Raw genomic sequence first — 21,154 nt, forward strand, 5'->3', positions numbered from 1 at the left:
CACACAAAAGACTCTGCTCTTTTGTATGCTGAACTGTGGACAAGGTCTGTACTGTTTGGTAGAGCAATACAGCAAATTGCTTGTTAAAAGAAAAAACAAAAAACAAGCTTTGGCAAGTGCCCAAGATTGCAACTTTAAATATAGTTTGAGCTGTTCCTTGCTACTTTGGGTTTTCATTAACAATTGTCAGAATTTAGGCTTAATAAACTCTTAATATTACTAGAGGTTTATCTAGTAACACCTCACTGGAAACCGTTATTTTAAAGACTAAGTATTAAGTCTCTTATTTTACCTTGGCAGTTTCCTGTGTCATCTTCACTAGTGTGAAAAACTCATTGCGTATTCCAGGAAGGCTCATCTGCTCAAAAGCACACTCTTGAGCTTGAGCAAGCATCATTTTTACAAGTACGTTCAGCATTGCTGGGCTCATGTCATAACTTGGTGTGTGAGTAAAGGTCTCCTTTAAGTAGTTTAGGACTCCTGAAAGAACAATTTATTTTTTTTGGTCAGCATTACAGAAAGAGAGAGAAATGGGTGAATTTAATTTTAGCATGTATGATAATAAGATTAAAAGGTTTCTAGTACTGAATTACAGCAATCTGAAGGGATTCCTGGTATGCATAAAAATTAAACTGACCTACTGGTTTTGCTTTGCATTCCCATAAAACGTACAGATCTCAAAATCACAATTCAGAGGAGCAGCAGAAGATACAGGTTTTAAGGGCAATACCTTCAGATTTGTTTATAACAGTTCTGGTGACTGACCATAAAGCTACGCTGAACTGAATGTGACTTTTATATGGGAGTCGTAGGCTAGGGCTTTTATATAGAGAAAGAAAGAAAAAAAAAAAAGTAATCTATGCAACTGTAAATTGCAGAACCCTTCAATGGAGTGAGAAAAATGTATAAACTTATTAATTATGAGTCTCCTTCGTAGATGTTGCTAAATGGAAGCTCAGTTTCATATAAGTAAACTAGGACAGTATATTTAATTGGATAAAATTACATTCTGCTCTAGACATTTGGTTTCACCAACATACTAATCATTCCTATCATTTATCACATTAAAAGCAAACACTAGCTGTAGTGCAAATATTAAGGAACAGTTTCACATATGAAAGCGTAACCTTCAGCATGCATGTCATCCAACTGGTTTAGTGAGCTCTGCTGGCCTGCTAATTACTGATAATACTAAACAAGTGCAAAGATAAGACCTCTGCTTTCTGAGTGTCCCACCTTCTGTAATCTTACTTCTTGTCACTTCTTTTATTTCTGCCATGCTGTGCTATGTTTTCCTACCGCCAGTTTCTGCTATCTTTCATTTTCTATGTTATATTCGTATCTTTTAACTTAATATATCCTTACACATATTTGAATTATGGCCATCTCTGCATTTTTCCCACCACCACCGAAAGCCATTTGCCAGACACATCCAAGTACTGACAGAGCGCCCTACAAAAAGGAACTGAAAGTACAGAAAAAAAATCTTTTTGGTTCTCAACATAGTTCTGCTTACACAGTAAGCATACACACAGTGAGAGCTTTGTTGAGAATAAACTCTGTCCAACATTTTCCATTCAGCACTGAGAAATGGTTAATACATGCTGTATATCATGTCTCCAGCAACATAATGAACAGTGTTACGGAGCCATGCACAGGTACAATGAAATGCCTCTTGAGCATGTTGCTTTGGGGCCCTGGAAAGGTATTGTGGTAGTAGATGATACATTTAAATTTGTGAATTAATTCTGTTCTGCAAATATATTGAAAAGTAGTGACTTCATTTGCAAAATGGAAGGAGCAGCTGCAAAACGGAGAAATCTCTCAAATACAAATTTTCTACCTGAAATTTAAGATCTGTAAGATACAAAGGTTGAAAACCAAAATCTACTTAATAAATGCATGAAGAAATGCCATCGGATTTTCTGGATAGCTGTTCTGTGTGCTCAGAAAAGGGGCTTTATGACAATCCTATTATATGGTTCACAGTTTGCAGCATACAGAGCAAACCCACAGCCACAGATTGTTACTGCAAAAACAAATCTTAGAGTACATATGAATTATATGAATTACATAGGTAGTGTCTTTAAGCACTATTTGTAGCACAGATGATATTTACAAAAAATTAGAAAAACTACTTGAAGAAAAAACAACAGCTTCTACAAAATGTTATATTAAGAGATCCAATTCCCTTTATTAGAATTTGCATTTTTCTTTGCTTGGGATGGAAATTTAGTATTTTGAATGTTTGCCTTTGGAATCTAGACAACCTAGGTAGCCAACTTCAAATGAATTGTAAATTTCACCATAGAACATAGTAAGATTAATTCTGAAAAGACCATACAAAAATGGGTTCTAAGCTCCTTATTAACTCTTCAAATTGTTTATTGTACAGATTTTACACCAATGTAATATCACAGAGGCCAAAGCAGCTATGCCCATGAAACAAAGAATGAACAAAATGAAACAGTTAGCATTAGGACTATCACTAAGACCTTTGAACTACAATTCATTAATCATTAACCACAGCATTAACTGTCTTTATCAGCACATTCAAACTGCAGTTCCAGGTTTTGAATTAAAGTTTCATCTCAGATCTTCTCTAGACTTTTTGAATTTCCCTATTGCACCTTTTTTGCTTAAGGAATTTGGTAAAAAAAATGCACAAATTTGCAGGATGTCAGGCTGAGATAAGGAACGTTCACATAAATGTGTTTTTATATTTTGTATTTTATATTTGTACCTGCAGCTCTCTGAAAAGCATCAACAGCATTTTCAAGCCCATTTTGGGTCTGACGATTGCATCTTGTTCCAATCTGGGTATAGAGGGCTCCAATATTAAACAAAATGCTAGCTTTTTCAAGCAACAGATTTTGCTGACATACAGGAACACCTGTGAAAGAATCATACCTTTGGAAACAAACATTAGACTAAGTGTTAAGATGTGCAGAACCCATTGAAACTACAGATATTTTCATTCAGTTTTTCCAAAAGAACAGTGTCATTCTTAATAATTGTTCTGCTACAGTAAAAATAAAGGTGATTAGAAACACCATTATGTATTGCAATGACAATTTAGGTGCTGCAAACTACAGAATGGTTTTAAGACTTAGTTTTCAGGTTTTAAAGCAATGCCTCCAGAAGCATATTAGTAAGTGCCTATAAAACATTACTGAGGCTGAGAGCATCCTGGGGAAGTATTCCTACGTGCTTGCTATGTTCCTGTACTTTTTAATCAGGCACGCACTATTAGCTGTTGCCACAGATTAACTATTGGCCCTTATATTCTGACCCTATATAACTTGTATTTTAAAGTTCCTTTTTGCAGTTATGACTATTAACAATCTTCTTGCTTGTATCATAGTTCTCATTTTTTTCAATCACAAAAATCAAAATTCTGAATTCAGAGTCCATCATCCTTGCTCGTAAGTGTAGTAAACACTACACTATAATAAATTACATCATTCTTCTTTCCAGGGCCAGATACTCAAGAAACCAAAGGAGTGTCTGACCCATTCCCCATCTGCTTCAAGCAACAAAGTTCAGAGTCCAGGAAACATCTACAGTTGTCCGAAATGATTTTTTGCCCCCTTTTTCCCTTGTGCAGACCTGTAGCCCAAAACATAACTCAGACAATAGCTTCATCCTAAGTATGAAAAGGGCTAACGTATTGTATTCAGGTTTACACTTAATACCAAAAAACAAACAAAACAAAACAAACACAGCACAAAACCACCAACCACTATTGACAATGCACACTGGGATGGGGGGGCGAGAGAAGCACAGACATGTTTCAAATTAAACAGGAGACAAGTTAAAGATTAACCGTGTTCTTTAAAAAAAAAAAAAAAAAAAAAAAAAAAAAAAACCTCCACACTTACCACGTAAATAAAATTCCCATGTGCCTGGTAGGTGGGAAGAATCTGTTTTCTACATAACCAAGTTGAAGGAAATAGCTTATCAACATCTCAATGCCAGCTTCATCTCGGCTAGGAGTGCGGCAAGCCTTAAAATACAACAGGTTAAAATTAAGTCTATTCTGTTGAGTTACAGGATGAATACTGCAACACCCAGGATAAAGCTCTACTTCCTCTGGACTTCTGCATTTCATAGAAACGTGTGGAATGCGAGAACACTAAGCTTAAGACCATATGGATGTACTCCAAAAAAAAGAGTTTTTCAGCTACACAGAAGTAGCACATAACTTTTATGGAAGAAAAAGGGTCCTGGTTTGTGAGTCTCAGACTTAATTAAACAAAGGTTGCAAGCATTTTATGAAAGCTACAAAGAAATTTTGTTTCTAATATAATACTGGAAACAGTAGTTAGAAATAATCACCATTTGACTGCAGTTCTTTGTGAGATGCACTCATTTGAACACTCTTCCTACTAAATTTACAATACTTCAAGTGAAAAGAATAGATAAGCTGGGATTTACAAAGCTGTGTCAATAGCTCAACCACTTTGCATAAATTCATTCTTTTCTCACTTGTTCTTTACTCAGATTGTGAAACTCTTAGAAAATGGAGATTCATGTTCTATATCTCAGAAATTAAGTCAGTAAGAATATAATAAGTCATAAGTAACAGTGACATATGCCGATTCTACACAAATGTTAATATTTGTAACTTTAGATTAAAAGATCTCATGAAAAAAAATCTCATTATGCCATACTCCAACTTACTTGTCTGAGATCCATGAGATCTGCTATTTCGTCTTCATACTCGGAACTGTCTTCACTATAATGTTCCAGAATAAAATCCTAAAAAATAAAATATTTGAACAGATAAAATTCAGCTAAGCTATTCATTATTTTTCCCTGCAGTTCCCAACAGTACAAAATTGGTTCAGTCCTGAACTGCACATTTTCTAGTCTCCTCCAGTCAATAGTATGGCAACATATAGTGAGTGATGAGACTTCAAAAAGACAGCAGAACTAATAATTTAATTGAGAGAAAAACCCAAATTTAAGTCTGGTGTAAAGGTACCAAACACCTATTATATCAACTCCATTGAGTTTTAAAACAACAACACTTAATGATTTTGAAAGGGATAAATGAACCCTGTTATCTCAAATAACAAGGGAATAAAGTGACCATAAAAACTTGTTAACAGAAAGAGGCTGCCAAATTCTTGTCAGCTATAGTAGTGCAATTCCACTGAAATTAGCACAGTTACAATAGCATAAGTGGTAGTATAATCTGGCCATCAAGATTAACCTACAGATGTAAAAGCAGAGACAACTTCTATGATGATAATAAAAGACAGTTTGCCATGAGGTTCAATAACACATCGCACAATACACAGAAAGGCCCAAAGTAGAGAAGGTGGCAAGGCATATTAGCCCACAAACAAGTGGTAATAACGCTGCAGCTCTGCTTTTCAACTGAGCTAGCTTGGCTAGCACAAACTGGAGTATCATTCCGTTGTGCTCAGTAAAATCTTTATTACTATTTCCTTTACACTTAGAGTAGTAATCAGTTGTAATCTTATTGGAACCAAAAACTATAGAAGGAATTTTGATTCTTTTATTATTTATGCTCATTTTAATTCATGTAACTATACTGTCTCTAAAGTGGGATTTCTTATAACATCTTCTGACTCCTTGTCCTATTTAGATACATTATTTCAGGTGCTATCATAAAGAGGAAAATATGGACATGAAGGCCAAGGAAGCTGTAACATGGGGGTTAGAAATAAATATTGAATGGAACAGCCATAAATAAATATTGAATACTGATTTCAGTAATAAATATTGAATGGAATGGTATCACATTCAATCTTTGAACTTGCCAAGTCCAGAAGGAAAAGTGAAGTTTTATGTTTGTTTTGCAATTTGAGTAACATTTTACGTAACTAATTCCAAATGTTACTTGTAGCTTCCCCTGAAAGCCCAAAGATTATTCTCAGTTTAAACCCATCTTCCCCCTTCAACTCCACCCAAGATAAAACACCTAGTGCTCCTGTACAGCATATTTTAACTATTGCTTGTCCCTTGAAGAATCAAAAACAAATCTAAAACTGAGGACAGATAAGCCAAATATCCATAAAGGGACCAAACCATCCTATAGTTCCACCGCAGGCCGAGAATAAAATTATACTAAATTATTTGTCATGCTGTTTAAACTGTAACAGCTTCTTAACAAGGCAGATCTGCTTCACTTCAAGTATGTAGTGCTTAGTAAATGTGAAGCATGGCACAAACACTAAAATCTTCATCTCTGCTAAGCACACCAGGAGAAAGCAGGCCCAGTTCTCTTTACACTGGAATGTAAATTAAGGCACAGAGCAGGGCAACAACCCAAGTAATTACTGGGTAATTTTTAAACACACTGTGATCACAGTTCTAGGACAAATACAGCAAAAAATATTTTGTACATAAGTTACTCCTACTTCTTCAAACAAATTTAAAATGCAAATTCTGTTAAGTATTCTGAAATGTATCTCTGAAATTTACCTTGAGGGGGAGTGTAAAGTCTACTTCTTTGGTTTCCTTCAGGCCAAGAGGTACCAAGGGAATGCTGAAAGTCTCTCTGTGGAAAAGATTAAAAGATTCAGAAATCTTAGTTTTATATTTGTCTGTCAATGATTATTTCTGTTTCATTTGATGACAGAAAACTAGTATGCTGATGGGTGCTCAGGTAAAACTTATATAGTTTAGAACAGGTCCTTCCTTTCCAAGAAAGTCTGCTTAGTAGCCTGGGAGTACTAGAGATGAGAGTGAGGAAAATTATTTGTCTGTGCCTTTTTCATTTGAGACTATTTTTTCCCTAAGAAAAGAAAACAAGACTTTCAAAAGCTGGCTTACTGAAACTTAGCTCTACCTTTAAACACCTGCACAAGTTATACGTGCAAGAAACAGCTCCACAACTGCTAGGACATCTGCCACGGTAAGAGTTACTGTAAAATACTGATGATAATTATTGATAATTACATGTTAACAATGTTTTTCTATGTAGAAGTGATGTGTCTAACAGGGAAAAGTGGGGCCAAAGTGTACCAACTTTAACAGGGAAAGGTCTAAGACTAGGAAGTTTGAGAACTACTGAGACAAAACAAGGTGTTAACCTTGTGTACAACTCAAACCATAAAACATCAAAGGGTGATAATGATGAGAACTGTGATATAAAAAATAATAATCTAATCCTCAAGAGAATACACGTCTATATTATGGACTTAAACCCATATCACACTAGTAAACAACACTAGCTAATGGGACTCTTATCATTTAATTAAAAAGTGAAAAAAAATACCATTAATCCTTCAGTATGAAAGCTACTTATATTGCTCTTCCTCTATATTACCCTATTATAAAAAAGAGAGATCAGAGTTAGATCAGGATTGCTTCCAGGTGCGTAGTTTGCTTAGTAGGTTTAATGGATTAGTATCTGGCAATTATGAGTTTTATCTGATATTTTCCATTTTCCTGCAAGCTGATTCACTGCATAGTCATTATTCGGAGTATATCACTACCAGCTACAAAATGGCACGGGTGTGATTCATCTATGGTCTTATCAGCAGAACCAGCAAAATCACTTTCTCAGTGGAGAAAATTCTATCTGGGGAAGGTAGGAGTAACAACGCAGCTTCCTTAGCAGTGGAAGAGTGCTAAAACTGGTTTGCATGATCCAGAAAGTGGCTCTGCTAGCTTGGAAGGGGCTTCCAGGGTACAGAACAAAAACACCACCGCAGGCAGTGAAAATTATTTTATTCCTGATGAGGCTTTTGGAAGAAACCACAACCCTTTTACATCACTTTGTATCCAGATTTTTTCCCTCGGAAGGAAGTGAGACACATGTAAGCAAAATCCTGCCTTACTGATTTAATGAATTCTAATGCTGCCCACAGTTCCTGTAGACGCTGGCATTTGTTACGCAGAGGCATTTCTATTTTTCAAGTTTCCTAGGGGCCCCACACCCATGGAGTCAGCACGGATTACATCATGGAGGCATTGGACAGTTAGGGAGGCGGTCCTGCATTTCCAAGTCGGAGCAGAAGTGGTGTCATGCTGCTCAATGCAGCCAAGACGTGCGCAATAAGCGGGAAGACCAGCCCTTCAGACCAGTGCAATACAATAAACTGTAACCTAGTGATGTGGGTGTGACCTCATGTTGAGGACTGTACACAATGGATTCAGGTGGTAGCTATTAATGGCTATTTGCTATTAAAGGCTGGTGAGCGGGTACAGAGTGAGTGGGTTATTTTAGTGGATGACATATAAAAAGCATCTAGAGCTTCAAATGTACAGCATCACAGTGGCAAAAATGCAAAACTCAGAATGGGAAGGGATCGGGAGAGAAGAAAAAGCATACTGCTGCCCAGCCACAAGGCTTCTGCATGCCTTGGGGCCTGACCTACTGCTCGTCCTTCACTGAGAATCCAGATACTTCAAATATTTAACTAGAAGGACTGGCATTGCTGGAGTCTCACTCTTATTAGCATAGCCATATCTTTCATTGCTGCTCCCTATGCTCACATCCACCTATGAAGACCAGTAAGATTTTGAACAACAACAAAAAGATAATTATCTCATCGTATAGAGAATTGTCATGGTAGGAACTTTGGCACAAGTTTCTTCCGAGAAAAAAAATAAAACATAAGATATTTTGCAGTGGGACAGCATATATTGGAAACGTACCCCACTGGAAACATGCTTAGTCCCTGTGCATTCAGGCTTCCTTGTAGTCTACCCACAAGTTAAAACCTTACCAAAAACAGTGCTAAGAAGGATCTAAAATTATACCCCCCTCCCACGAAGCACTTTAGTTTACATCTTGAGCTGCTAATGTTAATCAAATATCAGAAATTCAGTTTTAGAAGCAGCAAAACATGTACCTATAGAGAAATCTTTGCAGTATTCAGACAGTGAATAAACTTTGAAGTTAAAGTTTCATATTTGGGAAGTCCAATGCAATTTGAAGTTTTGTGTGCTTTTTCAAGTTGAAATAACATCTTGGAGCAATTCCAACTTCATCTATTACACATTTGTGTTTTAGTCCTCTAATTTATATCTTTCTATCACTGTAACGCGCACCTTAAGGATTATCTCAAGTCTACTTTGAGCTCCAAAGCAGTGTTGTTCCTTTATCCTCTAGGTAAAGAGAGGGCTGTTGTATGCCTTTGAGAACAGATAGGTGCAACTAGGTTTGCTCACTCCAGAACGCTGTGAACCAGTTGGCCATCCTAGTACTTCAAATTCTACTAGGCGTTGTGTGTTTCTCCATAATGCCCCAAGGCCTTTCAATTCTTACAATATTCCCCTCCACGAAGGAACTCCGTATCTAAGGATTAGTGGCACATACCTTTCTCAAGTGAAAGACAAATATGCAGACTAGCCCTTAGTCAACAAATCTACTATCAAGTATGTTCTCTTCCTATCAAGTTCTCTGTTCTTTCAGGTAATTATTGTCCAGCATTCACAATAATCTAGAAACAGTTTTATTTCCACTGTCAAATAGAAGATCTGTTAATAATTGAGTAACTTAGTTTTAAACTTACTCTGTATTTTGATAAACTTCTACTGAGATGTTGAGTCCTTCTAATTCCTCCTTTAAGATCTGCAGGTCCGAGTTTACAAAACTTAGTTCCAGTAGTACCTGTTCTCGTACTTTGTTGTTGGTGGTAGCCCTGCAGAAAGAAGTGATTTTTTTTTATTGCTGAGAAACAGGTTTTGTATGAAAGCTTTGCTGACCCCCTTGCTAGCATTCTCAACATTTTTAAGATTTTTTTTTTTTATCCCCTTAAGAGATGATACAAGACCTCATGTTTCAAAATTTATTAGTGTTACTGTCAACAGAGAAAGATAGTTTCCAGCTAATAGCATGCAGACACCTAGAAGATTTTTCATGTGCTATTTTTTTGTGAGATTAAGGCTCAATTTCTTTTTCAGATATATTAATCAGTAACAATAAAGCATTTTAAACAGAATCACTATCCCGTTTTAGGATTATGCAGTCTCTTCCTATAAGATATTAGGGTGGGGAGGAGAATCCGGAAATATTTTTTCAAAAGAGACTTTCCCACTTTGTTTAACTAAGTAATGATCTGCTGAGACTTCTGATCTTAACAATAAAGAAAACAAGGTTTACATAAAACAGTTATTACAGAATGTTTTACAGCCAAGTATACAGGTAGAAAAGTTTCTTTGTAACACAATATGATTTTCTCTATAATTCTTTTTTTTTTTTTTTCCTGAAGCAAATAGGATTTTTTAATTTGTTTCCTTTGCCATCTATATATTTACATTATAACTTCTTGAACTGCTAGCACTGCAGGTATTAATACAAGCCCCAGAGCATTTCTGCGTGATTTGCTATTTGCATGTTTCAGGACATTATACGCCTATTTCTAACCCGATTCTCCATACAGTATTACTGTTTACAAGAAACTTAAACTATTACCAATAAACACAGATGTGAGTTTGAGATAAAAAGCAAGTTTTTTGTTGTCTAATTTGCAGCATTTTGTCTTTACCTTTAAGTTAAAATTAACCTCCATAAATATTTATGAATAATCTTCTCATACATCTGGCTCTACTGGGCACATCCTTCAGTTTTGCTGAGCATCTGGGTGAAGAACTGCATATCCCAAGGCTACAATTCTAAGCTTGTACTTCATATTTTAAATATACATTATCTGTATGTTTTCCATATTGAACTTCACTGGATTCCTGAGATTGCTTAGATTAAGCAGTGTTAAAATTTGCTGCCTGCATAACCCACGCTGGATGTAAATACAGAATTGAGTGAATCTTGAGCACCACATAAATAGATGGCCAAGCTTTGATGATAGCTGCAATTTAATTATGATGTTATTGAGGCTCAATGTTTGGGCTAGCTTACCACCATCCACAGCAGGGATTCTAGTATCTTTCCCAGAAACCCCAATATTCTGTCCAGGTAAACATCTCTAATATGGCTATATTGCTCTTGACAAGGTTCACTTGCCATTATTACTAGCAATAAAGTTGACCAAACAAAGCAAGAAAGATAGTTACAGTAAGTCTAACATTCAGCCTGTATGCTGCAACACAGCAGCTTTGAAAGCACACTTTATAGCAGGCAGTAACTCAACAGAGTTAGTGCAGGAATATTCACAAAGCATCCAGCAGTCATTCATCTCCCCTCTCTCCTCACCAAAAAAAGATTAATAATAATTAAAGAAATCATTTTGCTGTTTAGGCCAGAGAACTAGGAAGCGATGGCACATACCGTAAAAGATTTTCAGCACCAGCTCTCATTCTTACTGCTCTCAAGATCTGTTGGTTTAAGACAGCTCTTTGGTTTTGTAGTTTGCTTCGACCAGTCTCAGCAAGAGGATTACATCCCTGAAATAAAGGAAACAAGTTTTGTTGTCGTTACAGGATTCTGACAAGTGAGTAATGCTGTATTTGAAAGAACTTTAATGGCATGGGTTCTGTATGAATACCAGTTACCTACACTAACATCAGTAACGAATGATTGTTTTGACAGTATTTCTTTTCTCAATCTTATTAAAAAACAAAAGAGACGCCATGATCAAAGCACGTGACACTAAATTACAGGCTGAAAATATCTGGTTTAAGGCTTATGCACATCTTTGAGCCAGTCTGTTCTCCCCTAAAAATCTTCTGAAGCTATTGTCCAATTACAACTGAATTTGACAAAGTGCTATTAAATTCCTACAGTTCATTAAAACAACAAAAAAAAAAATCTGACAAGGCAATAAATCTTAGTAATGCTCCTCTTAACCTTTGTGAAATATCTGAGTTTCATACCAAGAGATAAAGCCTTGAAATACAAATTTATCAGAAAGTAGGATATGTAGCACCACAGCTCACACATTTAAGAATTTTTCTAAGAATCTCTGTTCTTGTTCCTTCTGGTGCTCAAACCTTTGTATTCCAGTGAGCAATGATAAGATAAAACTATTACAGATGAATAGGATTGCATGTTTGTCTGACTTTGTTTGAGAGGAACACATTCTTAACACTTTTTTTTTTTTTTTTAAACAGAAGTTTCAGTTCCACTGTTGTCATTTTTTTTTGTTTTTTCCTCTTTGCCTCTGCTCCCCCCTTCTTTTAAAAAGGCTTCTGTCTTTGAACATTAATACTCATCACAGCCAACCAGCACATCCCTACAGCCTTAACTACTGATTCTGAAGTAAGATCACTCTTTATTAAGGTTTACCCTTAAATGAAGTATGCCCTTTTGTGTGGCCTTGCTGGGTGTCAAGTTTAGCTGGGTCCTGCTGGATCACGCACTACACACAGAATAGGCTCAGCTCTGTCCAACTCAAGCTTTCCCACAAGTACCCCAGCCAATAGATTAGGCAGTTTTGGACCTCCCTCTTGGATTTTGACTAGAAGAATGTGGTTGTGACCTAACAGCATTTAAAAGTTTCTCAACAAGCTCTAATTATGAGTGGTCGGGCAATGACATACCAGTACATCAAAAGCAAGTATTTAAATAGAACATGAAGTTCTAATCAACAAGTCTTTATTTGGGTTGGCAAGTGAAGGCAAATTGACCTGGCAATTGAGCAATGATCTGATCAATCCAGATTACACAAGTTTATCTGAGAAAGCCTATAGCCTAATATTGTTAATTTTAAATCCCTAGTTTTACAAGTTTGTTAATAAATAGGTAAAATGACAGGAAGCTCGTGTAAACGTCTTCCAAAGCATCGTTTGCCAGATAACTTGAAAAAACATGTCACATTAGATTACTCTCATCGCAGAAATGTTTCTACACTGAAGGACCAATTACAGCAGAAGCCCGAAACTTGGATGTGCTCTCTATACTCTCTTTGTGGAGAATGCATTGGTGGCAAACAGAACACAGAGAAGATGAACTTTTTACTGGAGAGTACATGCAGGTGTAGCAAACTTGTTCATTTATCTCAGATTAGGAGGAGTAATACTTAGGCATACTTAAAAGTACAACATGGTCTTGTATCTACAAATTGCTTTCTGCTCTTAGCCTGTAACTTCTTCTGGCCTGCTGCTGTTCTTCCTGCTTTGCTTTTTCTTCACTCTGTATTGTATGATATTTCTCCAGTACTGGTGTTCAAAGCCTTCTCCCCTTCCATTTTATCCATGCCATTTTTCATTTCAACCTTGCCAATGATTTCATCTTGCTTCCTGTATTCAGCTTGAATACTTGATTCTTGGGCCTCTCACCTTTAAACACCTGTGTAGGTCTGTGATGTTTTCTTTCAGCTTCTTGCCCAAACTGCTTAGTCCAAGCATCCTTCCTAAATGTATCATCATGCTACCCTTGTCTTCATTTTCTCTATGGAGCCACAGCTTCTATCCACACCTCCCCTACCTTTCTGTATGCCAAACAGGTTTCCTGACATCATTCAAATACTCCTTTACAACTATTTCTGGAAACTTTTTCAGAGAGATTAACTGCCTGATTCGCAAGCCCACAAAGCTCAGCAGAAGTGTTTTGTTTATTTCCATGGACATTTGATCAAGGTCCAGCCCAGAAGTTAAACAGACTCCAGCTGAACAATGAGCGCAAAACTGCAGTGACCTGAAACTCTGTGCTAAGAACAAAAGGGGCAGAGATGTTCCCCTTCATTTTGGGGCCAGCTACTAATCTCCATGTGAAGCTTTAATGCAAAAAACATCCCCTGGGGACTAAAAGGAGAAGGAGCTAACAAACTGAGGTATCCATATCAACCCCAGTGGGTTGTAAGTGCTGCACTTTTGTCTCCCTGATGAAAGGCTTCACAGGGACAGAGGAGTCTATTTTCAGGATAGACTCACCTGCTGCAAGCATATACCTCCATCCACTTCAAGGCCAATAAGGAACTCATATTTTACCTTTTGGAAAATTGTGCTTTTTAGTTCTCCTGCACACAGTATGGGGACACTGCTAGTTTGTGTTCATGTGCAGGCTTAAACTCTATTGTTATCAGGCTGCCAAAAAACTCAATGCAGGCTGCTACTCATCAGAACAGTGAAAATAACCAACACCTGCAAGAAACATTATGGCAAGTAAGACAATCTGAAGATTTCCCCTTGTGTGAAGCACAACTCCATGCACTTAGGTGTTGTTTCGGAGACAGATTTTTGTTTTCCTCCATGTAGAAGGTCCCTTTCTCAGCCAGTGTTTGCAGCTGGCTCACGTTTGCATAACCCCAAGAATGATGATGTACATTAGAACAGCTGGCAGCCAACCTTCCCTGCATTTTCCACACCTACTGTTTCACTTCTTGTCAACAGGATGCTAGATGGGTCATTTAATTACTGTTTATTTCTTTGCAGAGTCGAGACAACTTGGAGAGTGAACTGGATCTTACCCTTATTATCCGCCATCTGTAAATTATTCATTCAATAACAACAAAGAATTTTCATTGCTAATGAAGATGCGAAAGTTACCAATAATAGGGTATGATTTAAGCTTTCATTGCATGTGTTTTTGGAAAAATAGCTTTCCTGTAAAGACATTTCAAATCATGAACTAAGCTATCGGTTTTAAAGCCTTCTCCCACCCTCGAAGTATAGCTACACTTCACAAAGTATTTGAAGTGTCTAAATAATGTTCTTAGCTCCTGAAAAACTAGAAGCTCTTAAAAACCTGAAGTTCAATTTGCTAGCTACTTTTACTTTTTCCTGCTTGGTTGAGCTGCAGAATCAGGAATCTGGTATGTTTTTAATACCTCTTTTTCAGAAGCAAGACCCATACACCAACAGTTACAGATCGTTAACATTTGTTATTTATGTACCTAGTTAGATAAATTCTCAGAAGAAACAGAAACTGATATTAAACAAACAAACGTGCATCTCCTGATGAAGGCTGGCCTATTCAGGGCCAACGTTTCATAGCAATCCTCTGACTAATTAATGGAGTGTGCTGACAGATTCTAATAGGATTCCTGCTCATCTGTTGTTAGAATTAATGCCTGAGCTTAGGTGGTTGGATATCCCACTGGTTTTTATTTTTAATCCTGTAAACATTGTCCTACACGTGCTTATTTGGCAAACAGCTGCATTATGAATGCCTGTGGGATCTCGGTGCGACTTGCTGTCTCTCAGACCAGGCACAGCCTGCTTAACAGCAGGAGGTCATGCAGAGCTGGAAAGCAGCTGATGGACTGTTCAGGGCTCACATGGGATTTGGGGAAGATTTTATTCTTCAGATTACACAGAAGCAGAAAGGGTAGCCTGGCAAACCTGCAGTCAAGTACTCCCGGTTAGCTGTCAATGGACAACATCTTGCCTCTATGCAAGAAACCAGTGCTCACCTCCCACCTGACAGAGCCTTCAGACCCCCAGTCTGCGGGGCACAAGCAGTATCTTTGTGGTTATCTGAGGTTAGGGGTGATGGAAGGAAACTATCATGGAAGGAAAACAGCTGTCAAAAACACAGGTCCCAAATAAAGAAATACCTGTATTAAACTTGAACGCCTAGGAGTTACTTCTAAAATAGAAGCATAAGGTCAGATACCCAGTTGTGATGCAAACAAAAATCATGAGTGTTTGCCTAACAATGAGCAATCACAGGAAGCATCTTTAGTTAGCATAAGTATGACTTGTGGAAGCAGTGGTTTGAACTTTTAAGATGAGCCGCGTACTGTCTGAAGGTGACACAGAGTTGAAACTGGGTGTGCCTTCTTCCTTAAAATAAAACATTCCTTTCCAGCCAGTGCAACCTGTGCTGCTTGTAAAACCCTGTGGAGTATGCAAATGGCCATAGCCTCCAGATATTTAAATGTGTATGTGACTTAACTTACGGAGGTAAATTCCTTGGCTGCAATAGAGTTCATGGTAAATAAATTCACACTAGTATTTCTAGTAGGACTTCAGGAAATATACGTAATAATTTAGAAGTGATCCTATCTTCTACAATTAAAGTTGCTCTTTGCATATTTCTGTTGGTTCATTGTTGAAGTTTTAGCCATATACTGCAAATCTTTCAGTAGTAGGTGTTTTTTATCTGTGGTTAAAATAAGGGGGAGAGGGGTGAAGAAGATCTTGTCTTCTGGAGCCCATACCATAAGCAATTGTTTTACAGATCTAAGTACCTGGCCAAATTATTAATGTAAACTTTCAGAATTAATCTTTGTATTAAGTTCCAAATCCGTATTTTCTGTACAATAGTATCTTGTTGCACCACTCACTAATCGACAGGAAAAAAGTCAGTATTCAGTCAGAGAAGTCTGTCCCCTGATGAACCACATTTCAGAGGATTCCTTATCTCACATGCAGGTCTGCTTTCAGTTTTAGGTTTTTTGAATTTGTATACAATGAGCGGTCAGGGCATGGCATGAAGTGGCGCGTGAATCATCACAACATTGTTTCTGTCCCTGCTAGACACGTAGAAAGAGAACAAACAGACAAATAAATATTCCTGTGTCAATGCTAATGTTAATGGTTGCCTGGCTACTAATGACTACAGACTTCCAGCCCAGTGGAAGCACAGGTGCAGCAGGTTGGTAAACTGAGCCATTAAGCACAGCGGGGCAGGGGGAAACCCTACAGAAGAAAGCCCAAAAGCTAAGGAGTGGAAGGAGAGAGGATTAATCAGGGAAGTGCTGACTCACGAGCAGGTTACCATACCTATCATCTTTTTCAGCCTGGTGCTTTATTTACAGAACTGCCTGTGTTCTGTTTTTAGCCCTTTCCCCTGGCAGGCAGGACTAATATGTACTGTCTTTCTTTCTGAATCACTAGTTTGGTCTAGATGGCAATTTTCTAGTCTCACAGACCAAGCCAAAACCTTTAGAAAGGTTGAAGAAAACAAGCATCTCCGCTCACCTGACCAGCATCTAAAGATTTATTATGCTAGCTGTCCAGCTGCTCTGCCTGCGTGCAACACAATTTACTGCTATCCAAAACAACCACACTGAAGAAGGGACACTCGGTGCTGTACCACCAGCAGGTATCTGGAGACCTACAGAAAGCATAAGCCTGAAAAATGAACTAAGGCTTTATCTTATCTATTGCAGCTTCCCGATCAGGAAATTTGAAAAGTTACAATCTGCATAAGGAGTTATAAAGCAATAAACCAAGGTGGCAAAGATGTATTAAAAAGAACTTGCTAGAAATCTCTTCCTTCCTCTGCTCCAAGCCAACAGGAAAAGTCCCAGGACTGGTAAAACCCTACTAAGATCACCATGCAAGTGTTGGATCCTCTGGCTAGGTGAACACAGCTTTAGAACCATCCTGTGTTTTGTATATTGACCTGTTCTTTGGGTTACTTTGTGGTACCATACTGGTTTAGTGGGGTGCTGTAATCATGGGAGGGGAGCAGACATCAGCTTGGAAAACAGAATTGTCTTTCCCATGAGAACTCAAGAGTAACTAAAAAAAAAATAGGAAGAGGTCTGAGCAGCCAACCAATTCACAGAACTATGGAAAGCTTAAAGACTGACTTCCCAGAAGTACAAGCAGCATCTCAGGTAAGCAAAACAGCACACAAGGATAGACCTGCTTTAATTACTATTGGTCTGTTGAAAAATCCTTCCCATGTGAATGCCTTGCTCTACTTTTAAAACAAGCTGTTCTTTGTTCTTATCATTAGTTTTGTCACTCTTTTCTACTGGTCACGGAGATTCTTGCATGGGAGGAAATACAGGGAGTGGACATGAATGGAGGGCTGGCATAAGCATGCTCGATTCACAGGGTCACAGCCAAAACCAATGGAAAGCCCTAGTAGGGTACCTCTACCACCTTGCCATATTCTCTCCAAGACATCAGCAAGGATTTAAAAATATATATAAATAAAAAATAAAATCCCTCACTAATCAACTAATGAAACAGTTGAAGAAACTTCTTTTTCTGAGGAGTGTTATAAGGGGAATGGAGTAAGGGCAATATTGACAGAGTTCTGTTATACGTAGTTTTAACAGAACAAGGTGTGCAATCATACAGGGGATCTATTTAAAAAAAAAGTGGGGAAGTCCTCAGGAAGAAGAGGAAACTGCAATTTGCATATAGAAAGATGAGGGGCCTTTGCCATGGGGAGGAAAGAGAGAAAGAACACAAATATGGGGTAAGAGGAGGAGAAAGGTCACTGCAGGAGAACGGTAAAAGGAAGCCTGAGGGATGGTGCAGGGAGTGGCCAGGAGAAGCTGCCACCGTCATATCTGAGACAAACCTGGCAGAGTCACAGCAAGACTAACTTTCTAGTGTGGCAACAGGTCCGAAAGCAGGAAGGAGGATTGTATTTCTGTTTCCACATTTCTGCTCATTGCCCTTTACACAGAGCCAGTCATAGTTTTACAGGACCTCCTCCCTACAGAAAAAAAGCTAAACAAGAATTAAGGAAATAATTTTTTTACATATTGCATCTTGGGTATATTCAGTGTCACTTTCTGGTATGTTGTATTCAAGACTACAAAAGGGTACTATATAAACTTTGAGTATACTTCCCACATCAATTCATTCATCACAAGAAAATATCAGAGTCTAGAACAAATTGATATATTATACGAACTACTCACTCAGATTTCTCAGTGTTAAAATTGCATTGCATATAATCTGGCAGAGTATAGAAGACAACCACACTTCATAAAGAATATTTGGAAGCCCTTCTGTGAGCAGTACTGATACAAAGCAAGTGGTTTCACCTTGCTCCACAGTTTATAGAACAAAGATCAATTAAATAAGCATCTTTCAATCTCAAAACACAAGCAACAGCCTTGGAAACCAGTGTGATTCTTCACCAATGATTCTGGTGTTCTTTCAGGGAAACTAAGTAGTGTGATTTTAAAAAGGGAAGGGAAAACACTGAAGGAGCTCTTGAGAGGTGGGGGAGAAACCTGTGGACACACATGACCAGTTCGATCAGTTTGTTACATTAAGTCATCTAGCATGCCATTCAAATGAACACGTAAGGTCTAAAGAGCAATTCTATCAAAGTAACTTCTTGGATCACGGCTTAAATCTGTACAACATTCCAGAAGGCTTTTTTCCTCTTTAAAAGTTAGTTTGTTTTCTTCTGGATGGAAGCTCTGATCTTTGAGACCATTCAACTAATGTATAACAAGGAATACTGGTTTTCCGTTTACATTTAACTTTTAGGGATAGAAGGCTTTGAGCATCTAGCTTGATCTGAAGTTTGCAACTGTATTAAAGATATGTAGGAGCTAGATGAGCCTTTCAAAGATCTCCTGAGTTAACAGAGTAAACAAAGTGTGCTACTGCAACTCTGGCTCAGCCAGATTGGTTTAACATCAGTTTCATACCCATTTTATAGTGGTTTAAGACAAGTGATCTAGAAGCGGGAAAGATGTTCATAAACAGATATAAAATTGATCTTGGATACAGTATTTTTATATTAGAAAAGCCTTTTACCTTTTCAGCGTATGAAGTTTACACAGACCTAATGTTGTTTCATTGAACTTATCGCCAGTGTACAATAACGTCATCAAGAAAGACCCAGCCCTCCAGCCAGTCTGAGTACAGCAGGTATATTCCTCTTACGACTTACAAAGCACAACGTGACTGTTAAACTGCAGCCTGTCCCCACCAGGAAGAACAAGTGGGAAAGACAATTTGTATCTAACTTAACAAAAACCTGTCAAGTTCTACTGACATGCCTACTACCAAGGCAGCCCGCAGGCATCCAGTACTCTAGAAAGTATAGCTGTGAAAACTCTAAATAATTACAACTTTGCCACACTTCATGATTTTGTGCTGTGGACTACTAAGTGATTACTCACCATATATTATAGTAGGATTACTCAAGTGAAGAAACCAGACAAGATTTGGTCAAAGTTTCGCTTCAGTCTGCCTAGCTGTTTATGTGGCAGTGCCGATTCCTCACAGCACGGCAGGCACAAGTAAAACTTCGCCCTTTTCAGCTGCAAGCAGTTCCTCTGCTAAAGGGCAATACTGTTTGCTTAAGCTTTGCAGGCTTATGAATACAGGGACTACTGGGAGCAAAAGCCAAACGTTTTGTGAAGGAGGCAGCAGAACAAAGCAAATGTGCCTCCCTAGGGTGTAATCCAGACGGCAGCTGCAGCGTAGCACAGGGTTTGATGTCTGTGAGAAGAGAACGGCAATAAGCCGTTCACGTTTTGTTTTCCCCACAGAATAAGCAGTTTATGGTCTCCAATACACAAGTGCCACCAAAAACGCCCCCACATCCCCCCTGCCCCGGGGCCTCGCGTACTGGGGCTGCTGCTGGGCCGAAAGAACCCAGTCAGTCTGAAGAGTAATTAGGGCAAATGTTTATTAAAAACTTCCTAACGAGCCTGTTAACTTGACTGCTTCACTCCAGTGAGCTTTCCTACAGGTACACAAGAGAGCTAGCGAGGACACGTAGCGAGAAACAAACAGAAAAACACGTAGGAAAGGGAGAGAGAGGAGAAAAAAAAAAAAAAAAAAAAAAAAAAAGTCAGGTGGAATTTGGCTCGTTTTGTGGAGGCGGGAGAGCGCCGGGCACCGAGGCGGTGAAGCCGCCTCAGATCCTGGGGCGGGCAGCAGGGACCCCACGGGCGCCCTCCGTGACCCCGGCCCGCCCGCGCCCTGAGGAGATGAGGGTGCTGAGGGTGTTAAAGGGTGCGCAGGGGGGCGGCCACCCCAGCCCCCTAGGGCACAGCCTGCCTCTCACCTTCCGAAAGTAGCTGTCCTCCGCTGGCTCCGCCGCCTGGCAGCCGCGGGGCGGCAGGGCGTCCGTCATCTCCAGGCGAGTCTCTCTGTTGCTGCTACTCCTGCTGCTGAGGAGGCGATCGCTGCTGTGGGGGAGCCTCGACCCTTCGGGAAATGTCGGCGCTGCCCCACGGCACCGCCCGGCTCCACCTCCGGCAGCGGGGAGGAGCTGCCCCGCCTCACGGCGGTGCCCCTCACCGCTCTCTGGGCGGGCGGCCGCGGCACGGAGAACCCCGGTGTGGCACGGTCGTTCTCTTCACGTTTCCCCCTCACAGCCCACGGGGCCCGGCAGCCCCCGTCCCGGCAGGGGTAGGGTGAGGCGTCCCTCATCCGTGGCCGGACAGTGACTGAGGGGGAGCGGGTGCTCCGCGCCCCTCTGCACCGCCTCCGCCGCGCTCCTCCCCGGCCCCTCCGGCTGTTCGCGCTCCTCTGGAGCGTGGCGGAGCCTGGCCGGGAGCCTCGAAGGCACCGCTCGCCTCACGCCGCTTCCCCCCGGTCTCCCCTCACCGCCGGGCTAGGCGGCAGCCCCCGGGGGGTCGGCCATGTGCCGTGTCCACACACACACGGA

General features: G+C 39.4%; 1 protein-coding gene across 1 annotated transcript in view; it reads right to left on the reverse strand.

Annotated features, from left to right (window-relative positions):
- The window catches only part of RHPN2 (rhophilin Rho GTPase binding protein 2), a 30,659-nt gene extending 9,711 nt beyond the window's left edge, over nt 1–20,948 (reverse strand). Inside the window, 10 exon segments of the mRNA XM_082770005.1 lie at nt 293–480; nt 2,744–2,910; nt 3,882–4,006; nt 4,684–4,761; nt 6,457–6,532; nt 9,498–9,626; nt 11,210–11,325; nt 20,549–20,680; nt 20,682–20,745; nt 20,747–20,948. Of these exon segments, the coding sequence (XP_082626131.1) occupies nt 293–480; nt 2,744–2,910; nt 3,882–4,006; nt 4,684–4,761; nt 6,457–6,532; nt 9,498–9,626; nt 11,210–11,325; nt 20,549–20,680; nt 20,682–20,745; nt 20,747–20,916 (1,245 nt within the window). The 5' untranslated portion in view covers nt 20,917–20,948.
- Nucleotides 20,949–21,154: the final 206 nt, after the last annotated feature.

This window comes from Aythya marila (genome assembly GCF_965140915.1).
Source record: "Aythya marila genome assembly, chromosome: 12".
Taxonomy (NCBI): domain Eukaryota; kingdom Metazoa; phylum Chordata; class Aves; order Anseriformes; family Anatidae; genus Aythya; species Aythya marila.